Source organism: Rhea pennata, chromosome 13, assembly GCF_028389875.1.
Source record: "Rhea pennata isolate bPtePen1 chromosome 13, bPtePen1.pri, whole genome shotgun sequence".
Lineage (NCBI taxonomy): Eukaryota > Metazoa > Chordata > Aves > Rheiformes > Rheidae > Rhea > Rhea pennata.
The window spans coordinates 10,904,866-10,923,411 of NC_084675.1; the positions used below are offsets into that span (position 1 = coordinate 10,904,866).

The 18,546-nt window shown below is 33.6% G+C and overlaps 1 protein-coding gene across 5 annotated transcripts in view; it reads left to right on the forward strand.

The window, feature by feature from the left end:
- The window catches only part of URI1 (URI1 prefoldin like chaperone), a 44,010-nt gene that overhangs the window by 11,790 nt on the left and 13,674 nt on the right, over window positions 1–18,546 (forward strand). For 3 of the 5 annotated variants that reach the window (XM_062586746.1, XM_062586750.1, XM_062586747.1), the window contains exons 2-4: window positions 1,329–1,363; window positions 6,244–6,322; window positions 8,614–8,749. In XM_062586746.1, the coding sequence (XP_062442730.1) occupies window positions 1,329–1,363; window positions 6,244–6,322; window positions 8,614–8,749 (250 nt within the window). Of the gene's footprint in view, window positions 1–1,328; window positions 1,364–6,209; window positions 6,323–8,613; window positions 8,750–18,546 lie in introns of all 5 variants that reach the window. The other 2 variants (XM_062586749.1, XM_062586748.1) reach the window with 1 other exon arrangement.

The window sequence follows — 18,546 nt, forward strand, 5'->3', positions numbered from 1 at the left end:
CAGGACAAGCTACCTGGCCAAATTTCGTGATGGATTATGAAATAGTGCAACCACAAATGCAGAGCTGATCCTTTTTTTTTTAAGTACTTAGTTCTGTTTAAAGAATTATTAGCTCACAGCTCACAAAGTAGTTTTTTTTTTTTTTTTTTTTTTTTTTTTTTTTTTTTTTTGCTCCTGTATGAATAAAAAGTATAGAGTCTGGGATCTGTTCTGCAATAGTTGCACATATGCTAACTGAAAAAAAAAAATCGTCTTTCATTCTGTTCTTTAAAAAAATATTATCTGCTCCAGTGATTTCAGGGGGACTTGAATATATGTTGTTGTTTTCTCTGCAAATTTTCTCATTAATTGCTTTCAAATGTTAGCATTATTTTGGCTATAGGAAAAACAAAATTTGAAAAAAAAATCTGAAAAATACTTACATTGAGAAGACATCTAGACGTATTTAATTACCTTATAGCTTCATTGGATTTCCTGTAGTTGAATGAAATTATTTGTGTTATATTTTTGATAACTGTTTCTCAGAGATTAGAATATGTTTTGAAAGACAAAATTTCTGTGTAATTTTATCAGAGAAAGTCACAGGTTTCATCATCTTGGCTGTTTGCTATATGCACAGAGTCTATAAAATAGAGTTAAAAATAGAAAAAAGTATTTCGTTTTAACAATATACTTTACTTTGTAAGTTATTTTTGAAGTCTTGGGAAGGCCTTGGCATAAAAAAAATTAGAAATAGAGTAAAATTTCTTTTTTTCTTGGTAGCCAGAAAGAACAAAAAGGAAGCCAACAGCCCATAATGGCATCAAATGTCCTTGCATTTAAACACTACAAAATTCATTTGTGCTTTTTTGGTATAAAGCTACTAGTGGAAACATTTGTAGATAAACTGATAATGGAAAAATGTTTTTAATGCAGTGGAATTCTTTTGTTTTTCTAATGAATGAGTATGGATGTTACATTGATGTCTTGTTATAATGTATATTGTTTGCTTATTCTGCAAGCATATAACACTGAAAAAAAGATCTGCAGATTGCAGAAAATACTACTTATCTTGTATCGTGTGTCACTTAATAGTTATGGAGCAGGTATTGTACCAAAATATGAACTGAAAAGCTGTAATTTGTTCTGTGGTTATCAGTCTGCATTAGTGTGTGATAAAGTGTGCAGCTTAAGAACTACCATTCGCATGCCTTTGTACTGACAAATAAAAATGTATATAGAGACACCTCCAAATCTGTAAAGCTACTGTTCTAGTTTCTGATACATTGACATTGCAGCTGTGTGCTTAGCCTTGTTTTTTCATGAGTAGTTATCTGTTTTAATGACAGGTGGTCACTAGCTGCCAAGAAAAAATCCAGCACTGGTAAGTGAAAAATGTTTGATTACATGCCTAAAATACTAATGAGTAACCTACTTATTTTTTAGTAAAGTTACTGTCCTATTATTTATTCTAATGTTAGCCAAATTCTGCTAGCATGGTTAGCGGTTTATAGTTTGAGATAGCTCAGAATTATTGCAGTTTGCTCTCTCTGAAGTGTATGTTTTTTCCACTGGTAGTGTTACTTTAACTGAAAAATACACCAAACCCTGGTGTTTATACTTCTGTTTTAAATACCATTCTTGCTTGTCATTTTTCCCTTATGTATACCAAATAACCTTGTGAGATTAATGTTGAATTTGACTGGTGAAAAGATATTCCAAATGTGGAAATAATTATTTTTAGTTGTTTTCTCTTTAACTGTGAGCAGGTAGAGAAATTTTTGCTTTTTCTCCCACATGTACTAAAATGTAAAGTGAAAGTAATATTTCCTTGTTGTTCCTACCCCCTCCTCAACTATATAACCTAAGTGTGTAGAGCTTAGAAAGAAATGATTTGTTGTGTAAAAAATTATCTCTGGGCACTTTTTTCTCTGTTGGTAATCTAAAGTTAATAGAAAACATGCTTAGTAAATAATAGGTTTTTATGGCATCTGAGGAAAATGTACATTTAATGGTGAATGAAATCTTACATTATGAGTTACTGTGAGATATAACAGTTGATCTTACAGATATCAAATTACAATATATCCATGCTGTGTTTACCATGATTTTACTGAGAGAACAACAGGAGCTGTCTTGATTATTGTCTGCAGGGTTATTGCAGAATCACAGCAACTGCCCCTTTAGTGGTGAGATTAAACCTTTGGTTATACACCATCAAGCATATAATATTTTAAATTTATTTTAAGAGGCTTTTTCTTCATGCCTGAAAGATCTCCAAGCAAATAATTTATATTTAGTGTGTATCAAATGTTTTTAGTTTAAATGCACATAGGCTGCAAGCACCGGATAAGAGGAAAAAAATCAAGGCAATCTCTACACATCATCATATTAAATTCTGACTATTGGCTTGCAAAATATAATCTAAAACTAATGTTTCATTTATGTTTAAAATTCAGAGACTGCATTAATTTTCAATAAGGAAAGTATCATTGAAGTGCCTACTGGTGCTACTGTAGTTAGGTCGGTCAGAATTTCCATGATACACATACTTTTTTCAGTATTTTAATACAGTGTCCATACCAATTTGGAATAGTGTGAAATTCTGCATGTACATTTTTTTACTAAAGTATGCTGTTTTTCAGAAATAAGATAATTGACAGAAAAAAAATTCAAACATCTTTAAAAGTTTGGAAACTTGTAATTGTTTTAATTTCCTTTGATAGAAAAGGCTGAAGTTTGTAGAATGAGGTGGGAGAGTTGACTGTGGAAGGAGCGGTTGCTTGTGTGCTTGGTTTGGAACAAACTCTGGCCATGACCCCTGAATTTGGGTGTATTTTGCATGGAATATCAAAGGGAAATTTTGAGTTACTGATACCTTTTATGTAGAAAAGCAGTTCACAGCACATCCATACAATTTTTATTCTGGAAAAATTAACTTAAATTTTACTATCTATATTTAGATCCTGACTCTGTGAGAGCTGAGTGCTCTTGTTTCAGCTGAATAATTTGTTCATATAAGACCTTTTAAGTAGTCAGTAACACAGAATAAAGCTAAATAGAATCAGGTAAATAACAGTACGTGTCCAACTTCAGTACATTTCCATTAAAATATTTTTTCTTTTTTTCAGTGTAACAAACTTACATTTTCAAAGCCATGAATCTGATAATGGGTCCAGTATAGGATTAGACATAGTATTTACCTTTTTAGGGACATTTAAAAAAGAAAAGGAGTCCCAGTATGAAGTATTCATTCTCACTGTTCACATGCGTTCTTAGTATATGGCATACCAAGAACTCACATAATCATGTGCTGTAGATGAAGAGGGAGGGCAGCTTCCTTCCTTAAGTAGATCTATCTGAGGTCAATAAATGAAATTGATTGATTTTAATTTTCTTTATCTCAGTGGTCCAGTTTAGGATGTGTCTGCACTTTCAGAAATTCCCATGGTAGAAATTTGATCAGCAAAAGGCAGTAGTTCCACTGGAAAAAAAGAAACGTTTTTTGCTCTTTCCCAAGTATTCTTTCCATTGACCTTGCTCCCATGAATGAGTGGATAACCACATAAGGAATTCTACTTCCAAGGATTGCCTGAGTAGAAAATGTGATGAATTGGGGCAATAGAATCCTCCTGTATTTGAAGCAAGTGATTTCTGCTGTACTCTAATCAGATTATTTAGTAATGGGCTGCAGTTGGACCTTAACGGCACTGTCTTCTTCTCAGATAAATGAAGAAATCTTATAAATGTAGAGTGACTTGCAGCCATGAAATGATGGGAGTTTTTAATACTGCTTGAAATGGAGAGAAAATTTATTTTTCATAGTGTTCTTTTCCCGTGGAGTCTTCTCTTTGTACTTGATCCACGGAAAAAGCCTTCAATATGGGGTTTTTGTTTGTTTGTTTTTTAGTGAGTATTTTTTCCATTTTTCCATGTTAGACAATTTTCACTTTTGGCTACATTTCTGGTTGGTCCTAAACCAGCAGGTTTGATCTCATGCTACATATCTGGCTGCTCCTTCTTCATTTAAAATGAAAAGCTTTCAAATGTGTAATCATTTATCAAAAAAGCAAGACAGCATCAAAATAAACACAGTAACCTTTCAAACTCCCATAGCCATAATCTTTAAAGTTCCCTACAGATTGCAGAATTACTTCAGATGCTTGAAATGTATAAAATATAATGTCTTTATTGAGTTTTAAGTCTTGGTTTTGCAGTAAATACTTGACTAAAAAAACAGGAAAATCCTCAGTCTAGATTTGTAGAAAAATCCCCCCCCTTTTTTTTTAAACATCACTTAAAGTTCTTTAGTCAGCGTATTAACCAGACAGGCAAAGGGCAGCAAGAAAGGCCTTCTCTTTATAATGACAGCCTATGCATGTTGTCTAAGGTTTGTTTAGTCAGATTTCCCTCCCCTTTAAAGAAAACACGTGGGATTAGTTCAATAAGCTGACATTTATTTATTTTCCGGTGGGAGGGTGAAGGCAGATGAGAGATCTTTAAGCATGTCTCTAGAGGAATGTTATTCCAAGAAATCTAGTTGGAAGTGTGAATTCTTCCATCCTTCCTACGTCTTCCATGCTGCTTTTTAAAATTTGCCTTCCCCAAAGTCAACATTTGTTTTGAGGAATAGTAAGTTAGTATGACTGCATCATTGTCCATTTCTCTGAAAATGTAGACCTCTATGAGACAAAGACTGGATTCTGTAAATATTATTATTAAGTAATTACTACTTGTTACGGATAACAAATTGTCATACTGCTTTCTTTCCAAGCATCTCAGTGAGTTTTGTACTATTCATGAGTTTAACCTTCCTCTTTGAAGGAAGTGAGTAATATTTTCATTTTCCTGGGATCAGTGAGCAGAAAAACTTACACAAAATGGCTTGGAGAAACTGAACAACAATTAAACCAAAGAAGAAGTAAGCATCTTCTATAATTTAATTATATGGAATACAGTTTTAGTATCTGAGTAATCTACAATTCTAAATTTTTTGTTCAGGACAAGTTCAGCAACTTGAAATATGAAATACTGCAGGTTTAATGCAGTGTAATTACAGGAAAGTTCAACTGTAGGTGCACATGAGAGCAAACATTGGGGTATCATACAATATTTCATAATGAATGCTGAAGAACATTTCGCTTACGAATCTTAAGATGATTGAAGAATATCAATGATAATATTTTGAGTTGTGTTGTCAACTACTACATTCACTTTTCAGCAAATTTATGGTAACATTACTTTTCTGAGTTATTCTCAGAAAACCTGTAATTTGCATCCTGGATCAACATTGTGTAGTGTGCTAGTCTGTGCTTTCAGTTGCCTTCTGTTTCAGAATTTAGTACCATCCGTAGTGTATGCACTATTTTGAAGTACAACTAAGTTCAATGTCATTGAACCTGACATTTGTATGGCTGATGCTTCTTGTCGAGGCTGATTTCTGCCAGTCTTCAAAATGATAGTTGTCCATTTCTGCAGCAGCAGAAGTGTTTCAAATAAGGGATTTTTAGAGGGAGTAGAGTTGTTTCTTTTACATGGAGAGAAAAACCCCTGTAGCAATTAAAATGCTGTATCTTCTCTGGAAGAGTCAGGTATCTACCATGGGAATAATTTGTCTGAGTTCATCAAACCATTTCTATCTTTTATAGCAGCACCTAGTGTATGACCCTTATTATTGTATTTTGTATAAGGGAACAGTAGAAGGGATGTTCCACATTTTATATTGCTTGTCAGTGTTTCAAGAGGGTGCAGAATCTTAGTGGTCAAATGATCTTTCAGGAATGTTGACTTTTGGTAAGAACAAAAAGTTCATATGAAAATCAGAGTTAATTAAAGTTTTGTCCATTTATGTCAGCCCAAATCAAGGTCACGAATATTTTATGAAAAATAATACTTTGAAGAATTTGCCTCTTCTAAAATATAAACTGGATTTTCAGTTACTCTTCTAAATACTGATGGTGGTATAATTCTAGTGAGATATGCCAAAGCCCAGTGAAGGAACGAATTCTTCCTGTGCACCATACAAATTCCAGAAATGCATGCGTAATCTAAAAAAATAATGTGGCTATTATTACATTAATATACAGTATTATAAAATAATTTGTAGCTATTAAGTTGGCCATTTTAAAAATCTTTTAGAAATAAGTTACTAATCTATCCTAAGTCTGTTTGTTCATAAATAAAATATTTTGTTGAATTACTAGCAGAAAATCATTAACTCTTTACTTCAGATATGAAATTGAGTCAGCTTGAATTTGTCAACAGGAAGAAGGTGGAGAGTGATTATGAGGCTCTTCAAGAACGACTCAGTACGTTGCCTGATAAACTGTCTTACGATATCATGGTATGTATGGTATAGTTCATTCAACATAACGGATTAAAATGTTTAGTATCTCAAGTTTCTGCACTAGCAATGAGGTGTTATTCAGGTTGTCATATAGTACTTAATAATATTACAGTTATTATGGAAATAGTTAAACCTTTGCTTCTGTTTCTTTCTCCTTTCTTCATTGTAAATTATAATGTTACTGACAACTGAGAACTAATAACATAAATGATAACACAAAACCTGACGTTTGATATGTAAATTTTTTGTATAGAAAACTATAATTATGACTGAATTATGATACTTAGTCATTTCCTGAGAAGAAAGTGGCCATAGCATTTTCTGATTCATGGAAATAAACCCTAGAACACTGATTTTTACATAAAAAGGTGCTGCTAATTTTTGTTTCACTGGTGCTCACATTGACATAGTAATCTTCTGTTCTTGAAATTTTTTGTGGCAACTGCGCAGCTCCCTGTTTAGACTTCACCTTGTTGACGTATACTGAAAAGAATTTTTACCAGATATACTGGCTTTTCTGTTTTGACTTTTTAATGTCCAATTCAAAGTATCTTTGAAAGCAGAGGATGTTATATTGTAAATAATTGAAGGGCTAATTTAAGCGCGAAGTGCTTAACTACTTTCTTACTTGGCAACCTGATCCTGTATACTATGGAGTTCTTAGTAAAACAGCATTGGAGTATACTTTGTTGTTAAAGAGGATGATGTTTCCCTTACTAGTGCTAATGGCTCTGCTCTAGGTTTTATATGTGTAATCCTGTGATCATTTGTGTATGCATGGCCATGTGATGTAAAGCAAAAGGATCGTGTTGTTCCAAAGCATAGAAAAAATACAGTATCTTTTAAAAACTAGATATTGCTCATTCTTAGTTAAAGCAGCATTGTCAACTAACATCTGTTATTTTAAATATATATAAATTGTTCCTATCCTGTTAGCCAAATATTTTCATATGTTTTTAATCTTTCTTTCACCGTTTTGGGGGAAGAGTGAACAGGCAAATGGTGCAGCCTGATACTTGAAAGCTTAGTGTATGTGCAGGAAAGAACACGTTCTGCATTGATCTTACCTAAAGATCCTACTTACTACAGAATCGTATCAAATATAGATGCCCTTCTGGATACATAAGCTAATGAAAATCTCTTTCCAAGGAAACAGAGCTCTCCAGCTGAATGTGCTGCCTCAGCAAAAATGAGATGAGAAAGTAGCTGGCTATCCCAAGGAAATGAGGAGGGCGGCAAAGGAATAAAGTAGGAGCAGATACAGAACAGACCAAGATAGATCTTTCTCTCTCTCTCTCTCCCCCCCTCTTACTCTTACTTAAAAAAAAAGAGAGAGAGAGAGAAATTTGAGCTGGCTGTGGTTCTTAGCTTTTTACTCCCTCCATTGAACTTATTTTTGACCTCTTAACTTCTCTGAGGTTGGAGGCTAAAGGCAGCCAGATGATAGTAGATCTGAGTCAGTGTGAAAATGCAGTGAACTTTGGTACGTGAAACATGAGTGAGGCCAGAGTGAGGCTAGTCCTAAGTGGTAGGAGTTGCCTACGGACTGTAAGCAAAATGTGGGCTTGCAGTGTGTCTTAAAAGGATCATAAAATAATATCCCATATATTGTAAAGTATATTAAAGTATGGGTTACACATTTTAAGAAGCGCCTTTTAAATAATAAAATGTGTTTATCACTATCTTAATTATTCAGATTTTATGTATTACTTGCTGTGCCTGGAGTGAAGTTGGAAGTTGGTATGCTACCATGTAGTTGGTAGAGCATTGCTTGAAGTTTGAGCATACTGTTGAACAATAAGACAAAGTGAGAGTAAACACTCTCTAGGATCCTGTCGTTTTTTACCTATAGCTCCCCACAGCTTGAACTGAGGTTTCTGTATTATTAGCAAGACAGATAATGCTAAAAAGCAACTGATTTTTGAGTTGACTGTATCTCTAAAGTATTTTTTAAATTTTAACAAAGCCAGACTTGCTTTTACTGGGAAATGTGTATAATAACTGTGTATAATAAATATTTAACCTACCTAAACAAGTAACAGTGTTTTTATTATAAAGGCTTACAAGTTAATTTTCTAGTTAGATACTAATATTCTGATTTTGTAAGTGCAATACTGAATTCAAATGGATTTGGTCATTTGAATATTTATAAAGAATTTGTCATTAAGTAACATTAATTTATTTAACTCTATATTTTACTTTTGTTTTTCTCTCTAAATAGACATGGATGCCTATCTAGTTTTATTTTCTTTAGTGATTTTTAGCAGTTTCTTCTGTGCCTTTGACAGGTACCTTTTGGACCTCTTGCCTTCATGCCAGGAAAACTTGTCAACACCAATGAGGTCACTGTTCTACTTGGGGACAACTGGTTTTCAAAATGCTCAGCAAAGCAAGCTGTTGCCCTAGTTGAGCACAGAAAAAAACGTATGTATGATTTTTAGCATAATTTAATAGTCAAAATTATTATTTTTGTATTAATAAATTAGTAACATTTTGACTATTCTTGTTTGGTGAGCTGGCTAGCAGAAATAGCATTTAGATGTAGTATCAATGTAGCATGTTATTTTTCATCTTTACTTGATATTTTATGGAATCTATCTGATTTTTAAAAACATCTTACCAGAGCTTTTTGTTGTTGTTTTTTATGACACACCTATCTAAGTTATCAAAATACAGGTTTTGATGCTAGATTTTAGAATATGGGATCAGTCAACATTTATTTGTTAGTTTGTTCATATACAAAAGTAAAAAAATTCTATCACATTTTTAATGTGAGAATGCTGTATTCTTTTCCAGAAAGTGTACATCACATTGTACTTCTGCTTTTAATTTCCTTCTTTCCTATATCCAGTGCTCTATATTCTGTTCCTGTGTCTTTTGTTACCTTTGCTGCCTTGCCCTTTAATTTTTTTGTCAGTACCGGTTTCCAGCTTTCTTCTCACTCTGTACATGCATACTGCTCAGGCTTTTTCTCGCTTGCTCTCCTGGACTTGCCACTCAACTTCATTTTTGCCTTCTGCACTTGACATTCCTCTCCATTGGTGTGGATCCACTTGATCTCCGGATCAAGTACCATTGGTGACCATTTTTCTTCTCAGATAGCAGCAAATTAGGATCATGCAGACAGATTGGCAGTTACTTTTTGTTTCCAGCTCTTTTTACTTGCCACTGGGATCTTGACATTGAAGAGCCAGGAGAACCAGGCAATGTTCTGGACTGCCAGCAAGCATTGCGTATGGTACATTTTGGAACTTCTTTATCTTAGAAAGAATGCGAGCCTAAAATATTTGGAATAAAGGTCAGGAAAGGGCAAGCACAGTAAAATGCAAAGTAAATTGGTGCCTATTAGCTTTTGCTATTAGATTTGGATAAGCATTTGAATAAATTTTTTAAATCATTTTTACCTAAAAATTATGATCTATCTCATTCTTGAATGACTACTCACAGCAACTTTACCCTGTTTATGTTACAGCTATAGCATAATTATTTACACTGGATTTTGTTTAAGTTCAGCTATTTATATTGCTATCTATAGCAGAATACCTCACCTCTCCCTGTGAATTTGTTTTTTGTAATTCTATACAAGCAGTACATGTGTAAAAGTTTTTTTCTAATAAAAAATTATTGGCTGTTTTCCTTTAAAGTATTTCCTTTATGAAGAACATAACCAAAAATAAGTGATTTGTATTTTATCTATTATATCTATCTTAATCTGGTTCTCTTGGCATAACTTAGCAATTTTCTTTCTTACTGAACTGAATCCACAATATTAATTGTGACTCTTGCAAGATCTGAGGTCCATATCTCTTTCCTTGATCATCTTATATTTTTTTTTAAGGAATTGAGAGTATTTTGTCACCATTTCAGTGAAATCATTTGACCTTTGCATAGTAGATGTTTGAACATTAAGTAGTCTGCTGGGAGATGCACTGTAAATGCTGGATTCTTTTCCTTTATGATCTTTTAAATTGCATTTAAAATATGAACTCAGAAATACTCATTTTTTTTAAAGGAAAATAGTCCTTGATGTATAGATATAAACCCTCCATTCAGCTGATGGTTCACTTTTCAGCTGTGTGATGACTGCCAGTGGGAGGCTCCAAAACACTGATATTAACTAAAAACTTTTTATTTAAAAGACTGCTGTCAGTTTTGGATGATAAAAGACATTATTATGTATGATGCTGAACAAAGCGCATTTTTTTCACTGATACAGTTTTCTCCTGTTAAAAAAAATACAACCAACTTAAACTCTTTCAACCATTTTCACATTAAGTGAGGGCAAATAAAAGGAGAATCTTGGAGATTTCGTTTGTTCTAATTAAGAAAGAAAGCTATATGCATAAAAGATGCATAAGCCATTGATAAATAATGTGAAGTGGCCACTTACAGCACAAATGTGAAAGACTGATATTTCCTAAGTATTATTTTAAAGTCTCTTTTCTGTGTGGCACTGTAGTTTAATAGATATAACTTCTGATTTCACTGGGATTTTGTGTTTGTAGTGGCTTCATAATTTACAGGGTGACGTGTATTTGGCATTACCGTTACATTGACGCAACATGATTCAATTTTAGCACCTAATCTTTTCACTTAAGGCATAAATTTCATGAGTAGGTCATACTCCCTGGAAAAGAGGGCATGCTTGCTTCAAGGGATTACATTTTAAGCAGTCCTGAATATCCTGTATGCTAGTCAGAAGGTCCTAACACAGCAAAGCTTTCTTAAGCATGCGCTTAAGGCCAGTGCATGCTTAAAGGCTTTAATATATAGGAATTGGGGTCTAAAGAGTATAAAGAAAGATTCCGGGTAAAATTGCTTGCTGTATGTAAACTGGCAATTTTTGTTGATAGTTAATTCTGCAATCTACAAATTTTATTCAGTACTACTGTATTTTATTTAGACGGATATTTTTTCGTAACTGGCTAGTCAAATTTGTTCAGATAACTGAAATGAACTTAATTAGTATAGCACTGATACATAGTGCTTTAGCAGAAATAAAGAGTTATAAGGAAATAGAAGACATTTTCATTACTTACCATCTCATGTCTTATTCTCCTGAATATAGGAGAATAGTAAAGTATGGCAAATCCATCTGTTCCTGAAGAGTGTTTAAGATTTAGTTTTTTAGTGGGACTGGCTGTCTGTTAGAAAAGGGTAGGAGAATCTTGTAATGCATTTATTTCTGAATATTGTTTTCCAGCTCGTTCTGGGGAGTTTCCTTTACTGTCTTCAACTAGTTTGCAGGGGTTTACCCACTGAAGAGCTGTGCTAATCACACAGGATGTCACAGACTGAGCAGTTTAACCAAGATTCACAGAAAAGTTTCTTTACAATTTGATTCCCTATGTGTATGTTAGATAAATATAAGAATGGACAATATTGAGTTTGCATGCTTAAGTAAGTAGTAATAGGGGATGTCAGATAAATCAAATGATAAGAGCAAGTATGAGTGAAGCCTTGTAAGTTAGGGGTAGCAATAAGAGTGTAGTATATATAAAGGTTTTAAGTATTATTTAGTACTGATTAGGTCATCCTTATTGTCTGAGTAGATTTGTTAAATTTCCTTTTTGAAGGAGAACAAATGAAAAAATACTTCTATGAAGTAGAGAAATGCCCAGTTACAGCAGATGAATTTCTTAGTGGAAATTAGTTTAAATGAAATAAATAAATAAATAAATAAATGATAGTCCTGAATTTTCATGATAAATGCACTTTAACTGATACAGCTATAGAAAGCACTAATTTGGGGATAAATTTTTATTTAATAAGATTTTGAGTTAAATGTAAAATGTTCGGCATTGTGATCAGCTGAAATGCATTTGGTAAAATTTGGAACTCTTGTCAAATAATACGATACCATAAAATATTGATGATGTCTCCTTCTATAGTATTTGAGTTGTAGTAATGCTTTAATATACTGCATGTTTTTATGATATCTCTAGATATCGTATATTAGACCCAGAACTTTACAGAGTGGTTAGATATATTTTTAATTATTTTAAATTCGTTACAATAATTTAGTTCATTAAACCAAGTACTATAGATAAAGGGGAACACTTTACACATGTTTGTGTGTAAAAATATGAAGAATAGTGAAGTAGATTAAAGGATACACACACCAAATTCCATTATAATAAAAGAAATTAGCTTTTTAAGTATGTCACAGTTTAGCACAACAATAATGCAATTGTAGTTTTTTCTCTTACAATTATCTTGCTTAAGGTACTTCATAATATTTCTGTTCTCCTCAAGGCAAGACTGTATTGTTTCAGAATTCAAAGAGGGAATAAAAATTCTTTCTGTGAATATGGGATTATATCTTTTACGTGTTTGTGATGATATAAATTAAATTTTTTCTCTATATCAGTAGTCGCATTAATTCTTTAAGATGGGAAATTTTTCATTAAAATAGTCCCTGTGGTAGTTACTATGGAAAGAAATTAAATAGATTTTTCTTGTAAATATTTGTGGATTACTTTGGTATGCTAGGTATTCCAAGTGTCTGAACACTTCAAGAGGTGAGAAATTAAAACATGCACACAAAACTAGGAGTGGTTTTATTTTGTTAAAAAATTATCAGATAAAAAAATCCCACTAAAAGAGAGTTGTTGAACTACTTAGTAATTGCGTCTTCAATATATGTAAGAATACCCTTGCAGTGTCATGCTGCAAATGAATTCATGAAATGAAAATACTGATTACATTAACATACAGTATTGTGATAGTACCCAATTGTAAATTGCAGTTTGTCACCTTTAATACAAATATTTGTGTCAATCAAAATTGACCGATAGCTTAGTATACAGGGTTTAAAAGATACAATTGTTTTTAGTAAATAAGATGATCCAGGTGGATGAGGACGAGTTTGAATTTGTTCCTTATCAACATTTCCAGAAAAAAGGATGTTGTCTCCAAAATATATGAAAGGAAAGCTTTCCGTTTCCCATCTATGAATGAGTGAGGTTTTTAGAGGTTGAATGTTTCATCCAAGAGTAAAAATAACTTCCCTCTAAAGAGCATAATGCAAACTTGCCTACGCACTTTTTTGGAGCAAAGAACAAAAGAAGCAGGTAGTGTTGCAAAGAAACCTAGCTGTTGCTTTTCTTTCTTTTCTTTTTTCTTTTTTTTTTCCCTGCAGTATTTCTGCATACTGGAGAATATTCTTTCACAATACTTTCTTTTTCTTCCCCCCTCCCTTTTTTAAACCATTTTTGAGATTATCATTTTTAGTTTGATAACCTCCATTACTATCTTACTTACCCTTGTTAAGTTAGGACTGCTTCTGTGAAGTGCTAAGTGCTCTGAATTTGCTCTGCAGTTCCCAGGGGTGTTTAGTTTCTCACAGGGCCACAGTCTAGGTATTTTAACCAGAACACTGTGGAAAAGAGTAAGGAGAATAGACTTCTTTCTATTATTTGCATATTGTGATTCAGAGAAGCCCTTACCTTTATACAGTTCTTACTGAGCAACAGAGGAGCTTGTCTAAATGCCATCCGGCTGCATTTAGGAACAGTTTAACTGTACTGAAAAATTCTAGCAGTTACATGGGTGCATAAGCCTAAAAGACAAATATGACACATTTACTTAGTATTTTTATAATCAAATTATTTATACAAATTTTTACAATTAAAAGTCCAAAGGACTTTGGTTTTTCAAACTGAGAAAACACGTAAAACAGATTGGAGGAAGGTCTGTTTAAAAGCTACAAAGCTACCGTATGAATGGGTGAATTGCAGCGTTCTACATTTTAGAGAAGTACGGCAGTCACTGTTACAAATAAGAAATGTCACAATTACAGGGCTTAAGTTTATATACACACAAAAAAATCAGAATTCTCTTCTGAATCTTAGTTAATGTATTCCTAGAAAAATGAGCAGAATAGAATAGAACTTAGAAGGATATTTTGAAAAGCTCTCAGCACATTCTTTCTGTAGGACAGCAGATCTCATTTCTTCCAAACAACTTGTGATAGTTTGTTGGATAATTATTGTCTAAAAATATCTTTTTGCAGATCAAATATATATTCGTTGAAATAAAATTAAATTCATTAGATGATTGATTTACTTACATAGACCCCTAAAAGCACAAAAATATGTAGAACACTTATTTTAGCATGCCATAATTTGTTCCATTGGTTATATTTGTATTTGTAGCATAGCCCTGTACTTTTACAGGGACATACCTTCTATCCCCAAGAGTGCTGAAGTGGAATATGTGCAATGGATTGCGTGATAGTTTGCCTTCATCCTGTGTAATGCTAAAAAGTACTTACTGTATGTATACATTAACAGTATAATAGGTATTCTTTTTTTTCCATGGATCAATCATAGTTCCTCTGAGGCGTTACGGATCAAAGATTTTACTTGCAAAATGTCATTCTGTGGTCCCCTCATGTAACTCTCCTTTTGCATCTGAAATGAGGTGGCGGCAGCCCCGCTTTTCCACAGTGGGGAGTAAGAACCCGTTGAATTACTGCCTTCAGGTGTAAATACTCAATTCACTCTCTGGAGGAACTGAGCTACTGACAGTAAGTAGTTGTTCCCTGGCATGTATAAACACTTTGTATATATAACCATCTTAAGGCTAGTTGCCTGCTACTTGAGAAGCTGTGTTAAACGATGAAGAGATCTTAACTCTAAATCTCAAATACGTGTTCTGTGATATACTTAATTTATGTCCAGTCACCTATCCCCAGAGGAGTTTTTTCTTCTAACTTTCCTAGCTTTTTCTTCTATGTTACATTATATTCACAAAACTTGCCCAAAGACTAACTGGACTAAGCAAGGCAGACCAAGCTTTGGCTTCATCTCACTTTGTCCTGCTTTGTTAAGTCTGACTTTTCAAAATAGATCAACCTGTTCTCACTATCCTTGTCTCTTCTTACTATTTAAATCCCTGAATAACACAGAGTTTCCAGAAGTAACTAAAATAATGTCTATGATTCCCCAAATCCTTACAGACAACACTCCAAGGACATTAATGTCAAACTCAGATAATTAAAATTTGTATCCAGCCAAGCTAATTAACCCATTAAAGCCAAAATGCATGCATGAGAATTTGTGTCAGTCTGGCATTAGTATGTTGTCGTGTCTCATAAAACCTGGCTTCACTGGAGTTCATTTCAACAATACGAAGTGAGTACCCCAGTTATTTTTTCCTGTGTCAGTGTATATGCAGAAAGCAGAGGGCTGCTTCTTAAGAGTGGATAATCATGGTGGAAGGGAAGCTGGGGAAATCCTTTCAGACTAATAAGAGAGGTGGAAAAGAACAGTCAATGTAAGGAAATCTCACTGTTTGTAAGTAGTCAAAGACTGCTATGCAAAACAAATCTACGTATACTGATTTATGATTCAAATACGTTTTTTTTCCTTGGTAGTCCTGGAAATCAGTCCTAAAGATTCTAGCTTGTCTATGGTATTAAACTATCTTTCCAAGCGGTTTAACTAAGACATTTAAATAGGAACTATTAGGGTTCACCTGAAAGCCATGTCAGACTTTCTAGGATTATTGAAAGTGACAAAGTTGGACAACAGCCTCTAGTTCAATCCATCTTAAAAGGCTATAAGAAGCTTAAACCACTGGGTAGTAAGAGGAGGAGACTGTGAAGCCTCTTTTTAGGGATATTTCTGGGGGTCTCATTTAATAAAAAGACTTGTAGCTTTTAAAATGAATTGTTTAAATCCAGCAGATTTTAAAATTTGAAGAATCAAGTCAGGGGCTTTTAGGATGTATGTTGGCAAGTTTAAAACGTAGTAAGCTGTGCTTGCCTTTCAGTTATGCGCATGAGCCTTTTCCGGGAGACCAGGGCCTCTGATCTTGCTGATTGGATCACAGAAAAGGCTCTTCTAGCTGATGAGGAATCCCTGATTCCTGTTTATCGGGGATGCAGGACTGAACGGGTAGTTCGAGCATGGATCTGGGAGTTGGGAACTTTGTGATAATCCCAGCTGTCCTCCTGACATGCAGTGTGGCCCAGGGCAGATCACTTAAACTGTCTGTTTCTTCAACTGTAAAATAGGAGAGAGTAATACTTACCTCCCTCACGGGGGTATTGTGCACATTGTTAATGCTTGTACAGCATTTTAAAATAAAAAGTGCTATGTAACTTGTATTATTGCATAACAGAACAAACTGTAACACACTTCTGTCCACAGAAAGTAAAGTTTAAACCTGGCTTTCAAGCAAAAGCATAATTAGATGACTGTTGAAAAATATTTAGATGTAGAGGCAGTGGCTGAGAAACTGTGATGGTTAAGAAAGAGCTGAGCATCACATTTACTATGAGTGTAAAATAAAAGCCTGAGGAAAATTAGTCTCAGGCTAGACGTTTATGTATATTGAGCCTACCTTCAAGAGCTTAAAGCACAGATGGGAGCATTTTGTAGAAAAACTGTTGCCACCTTTCTTTGATTTGGACTTTGGAGTGTATGTTATACACTGAAAAAAAGCTGTAGAATAGCTAGGATAGGAATTAACTGAAAAATAAAAACAGTGCATATGAGAGGTGACTGTTGCTATGTCTGACAGAGGAAAATGAGGCTCTTGGAGTTTTGTAAGGACAGTAAGATCCTTAACTGATTCCAGTCAGTTGGGCTTATATAAAATATATGAGTATATGTTGGCACCAATCTAGACTTCAAATACGTTTTGGAAATAGTACTTCATCCAGATGTATATACCAGGAAATGCAAATGCAGAGCATATTTCAGGGGAGGATTTTAGGTGACTTCTTCAAAACTGTTTAACTAATTGATATCATTGAACATTTGACACACATTATTTAATTTAAAAGACAAATGCATTTGATATACCTTAAAAGTCTGAGCTATGCTCTCTTGCTTCCTGTTGGAAAGAGTGGTAATTTGACTAGCCTTTTCTAAAAAACGTAATATGTGCTTTCTGAACTATTTAATATGATTCTATTTTTAAACAATGGTATTTGATGCATTGTGAAATACCAATAGAGGAATAAAGGATACAATACTGAATCTTCTAAAATTCAAATGAAAATAATATAACAAACTTGATAACTGTTGTGTTTTGTTCTTGACTATGTCATATGTAATCCCGTCTGTATGTGCAGAAGGAGGAGGAGGCATCTGAAACAGTTTATGCAGTCCTTTGAGTTGACAAGTATATTTTCTTATGCAAGTACAAATACAGACATATTTTGTCTCCATAAATGCATTTTTCAAGGATTTTGTGATTATTAGTTTGTTTTCACACATCCTTACCTGCAAGACTTACCATTGTAATGAATGCAATCTCTGAAGCAGTTACGGCTGCATTCCATAACGAGAAAATTGCATGGGGAGTAGCTATGTACATATTTATAACTTTTTGTAGGATTAGCCTATAGACTAGAGAAATAATTGGTATAGAACACTAAAGTTAAGAGGCAAAAGGAGAGTAAAGAAAAGAAAAAGAGTATTGAGAAAATACTCTGAAAATAGTTTTTCAACCAGGTTTTCCTCATTTTATCTTCCTGTCTGCAAAATGGGAATAGCAGAACTCTCTGCCACACATGTTTATTGTGAAAATAAATACTTTAAAGTCTATGAGGCTGTTAGGTAATGCATAGGGTGCCTATGTACCATTATAATAGTGACCATGTAAGTATCATAAATGGAAACAAATGATTAGGTGAAAACTCGCTGGATTTATGAAGTGAGTTATTCTTCAGGTAAGTTCGTTGGAGTGCAACTTTGCTGTTCCCATGGGTAGGATCTTTTTGCCTCCTCCATAGTATTCTATAAGACATCTTATCCTTGTATTGCTTTTATTAATGATTCCAAAAAGAATTTTAAAATAGAAAATCAGCTTGCTTTTCCACAAAAGCTTTTAGTTCCTTCAGGGTATATGGGACTGGTAGGTGCAAGGTCTTACAGATCCTCTGTTGAAACTAATTTATGTGGTAAGTCTTCCCTCCTGAAAATTTGCATTTGTATTAGTTTTGAGTTGAACAAAGAGTGTAAGTCTATTAATATTATTAGTATAAGGCTTTAATTGTGCCCTCCTTTCTATTCTTAAGTCTTAGCAAAGCTGTGTTTCCTTTTCAGGCAGTTATGACCTCTTCTTTTCCAAATTAGTTTGTTTTTTATGATAACTTTAAGGTAAAAGTGAAAGTTAAGTTTTTAATATTTTATAAATTGCTGTTGAAAGGATTCATTATTTAATTGGCATAGGGGATATAGAACACAATGTCTTAAATGAACTAA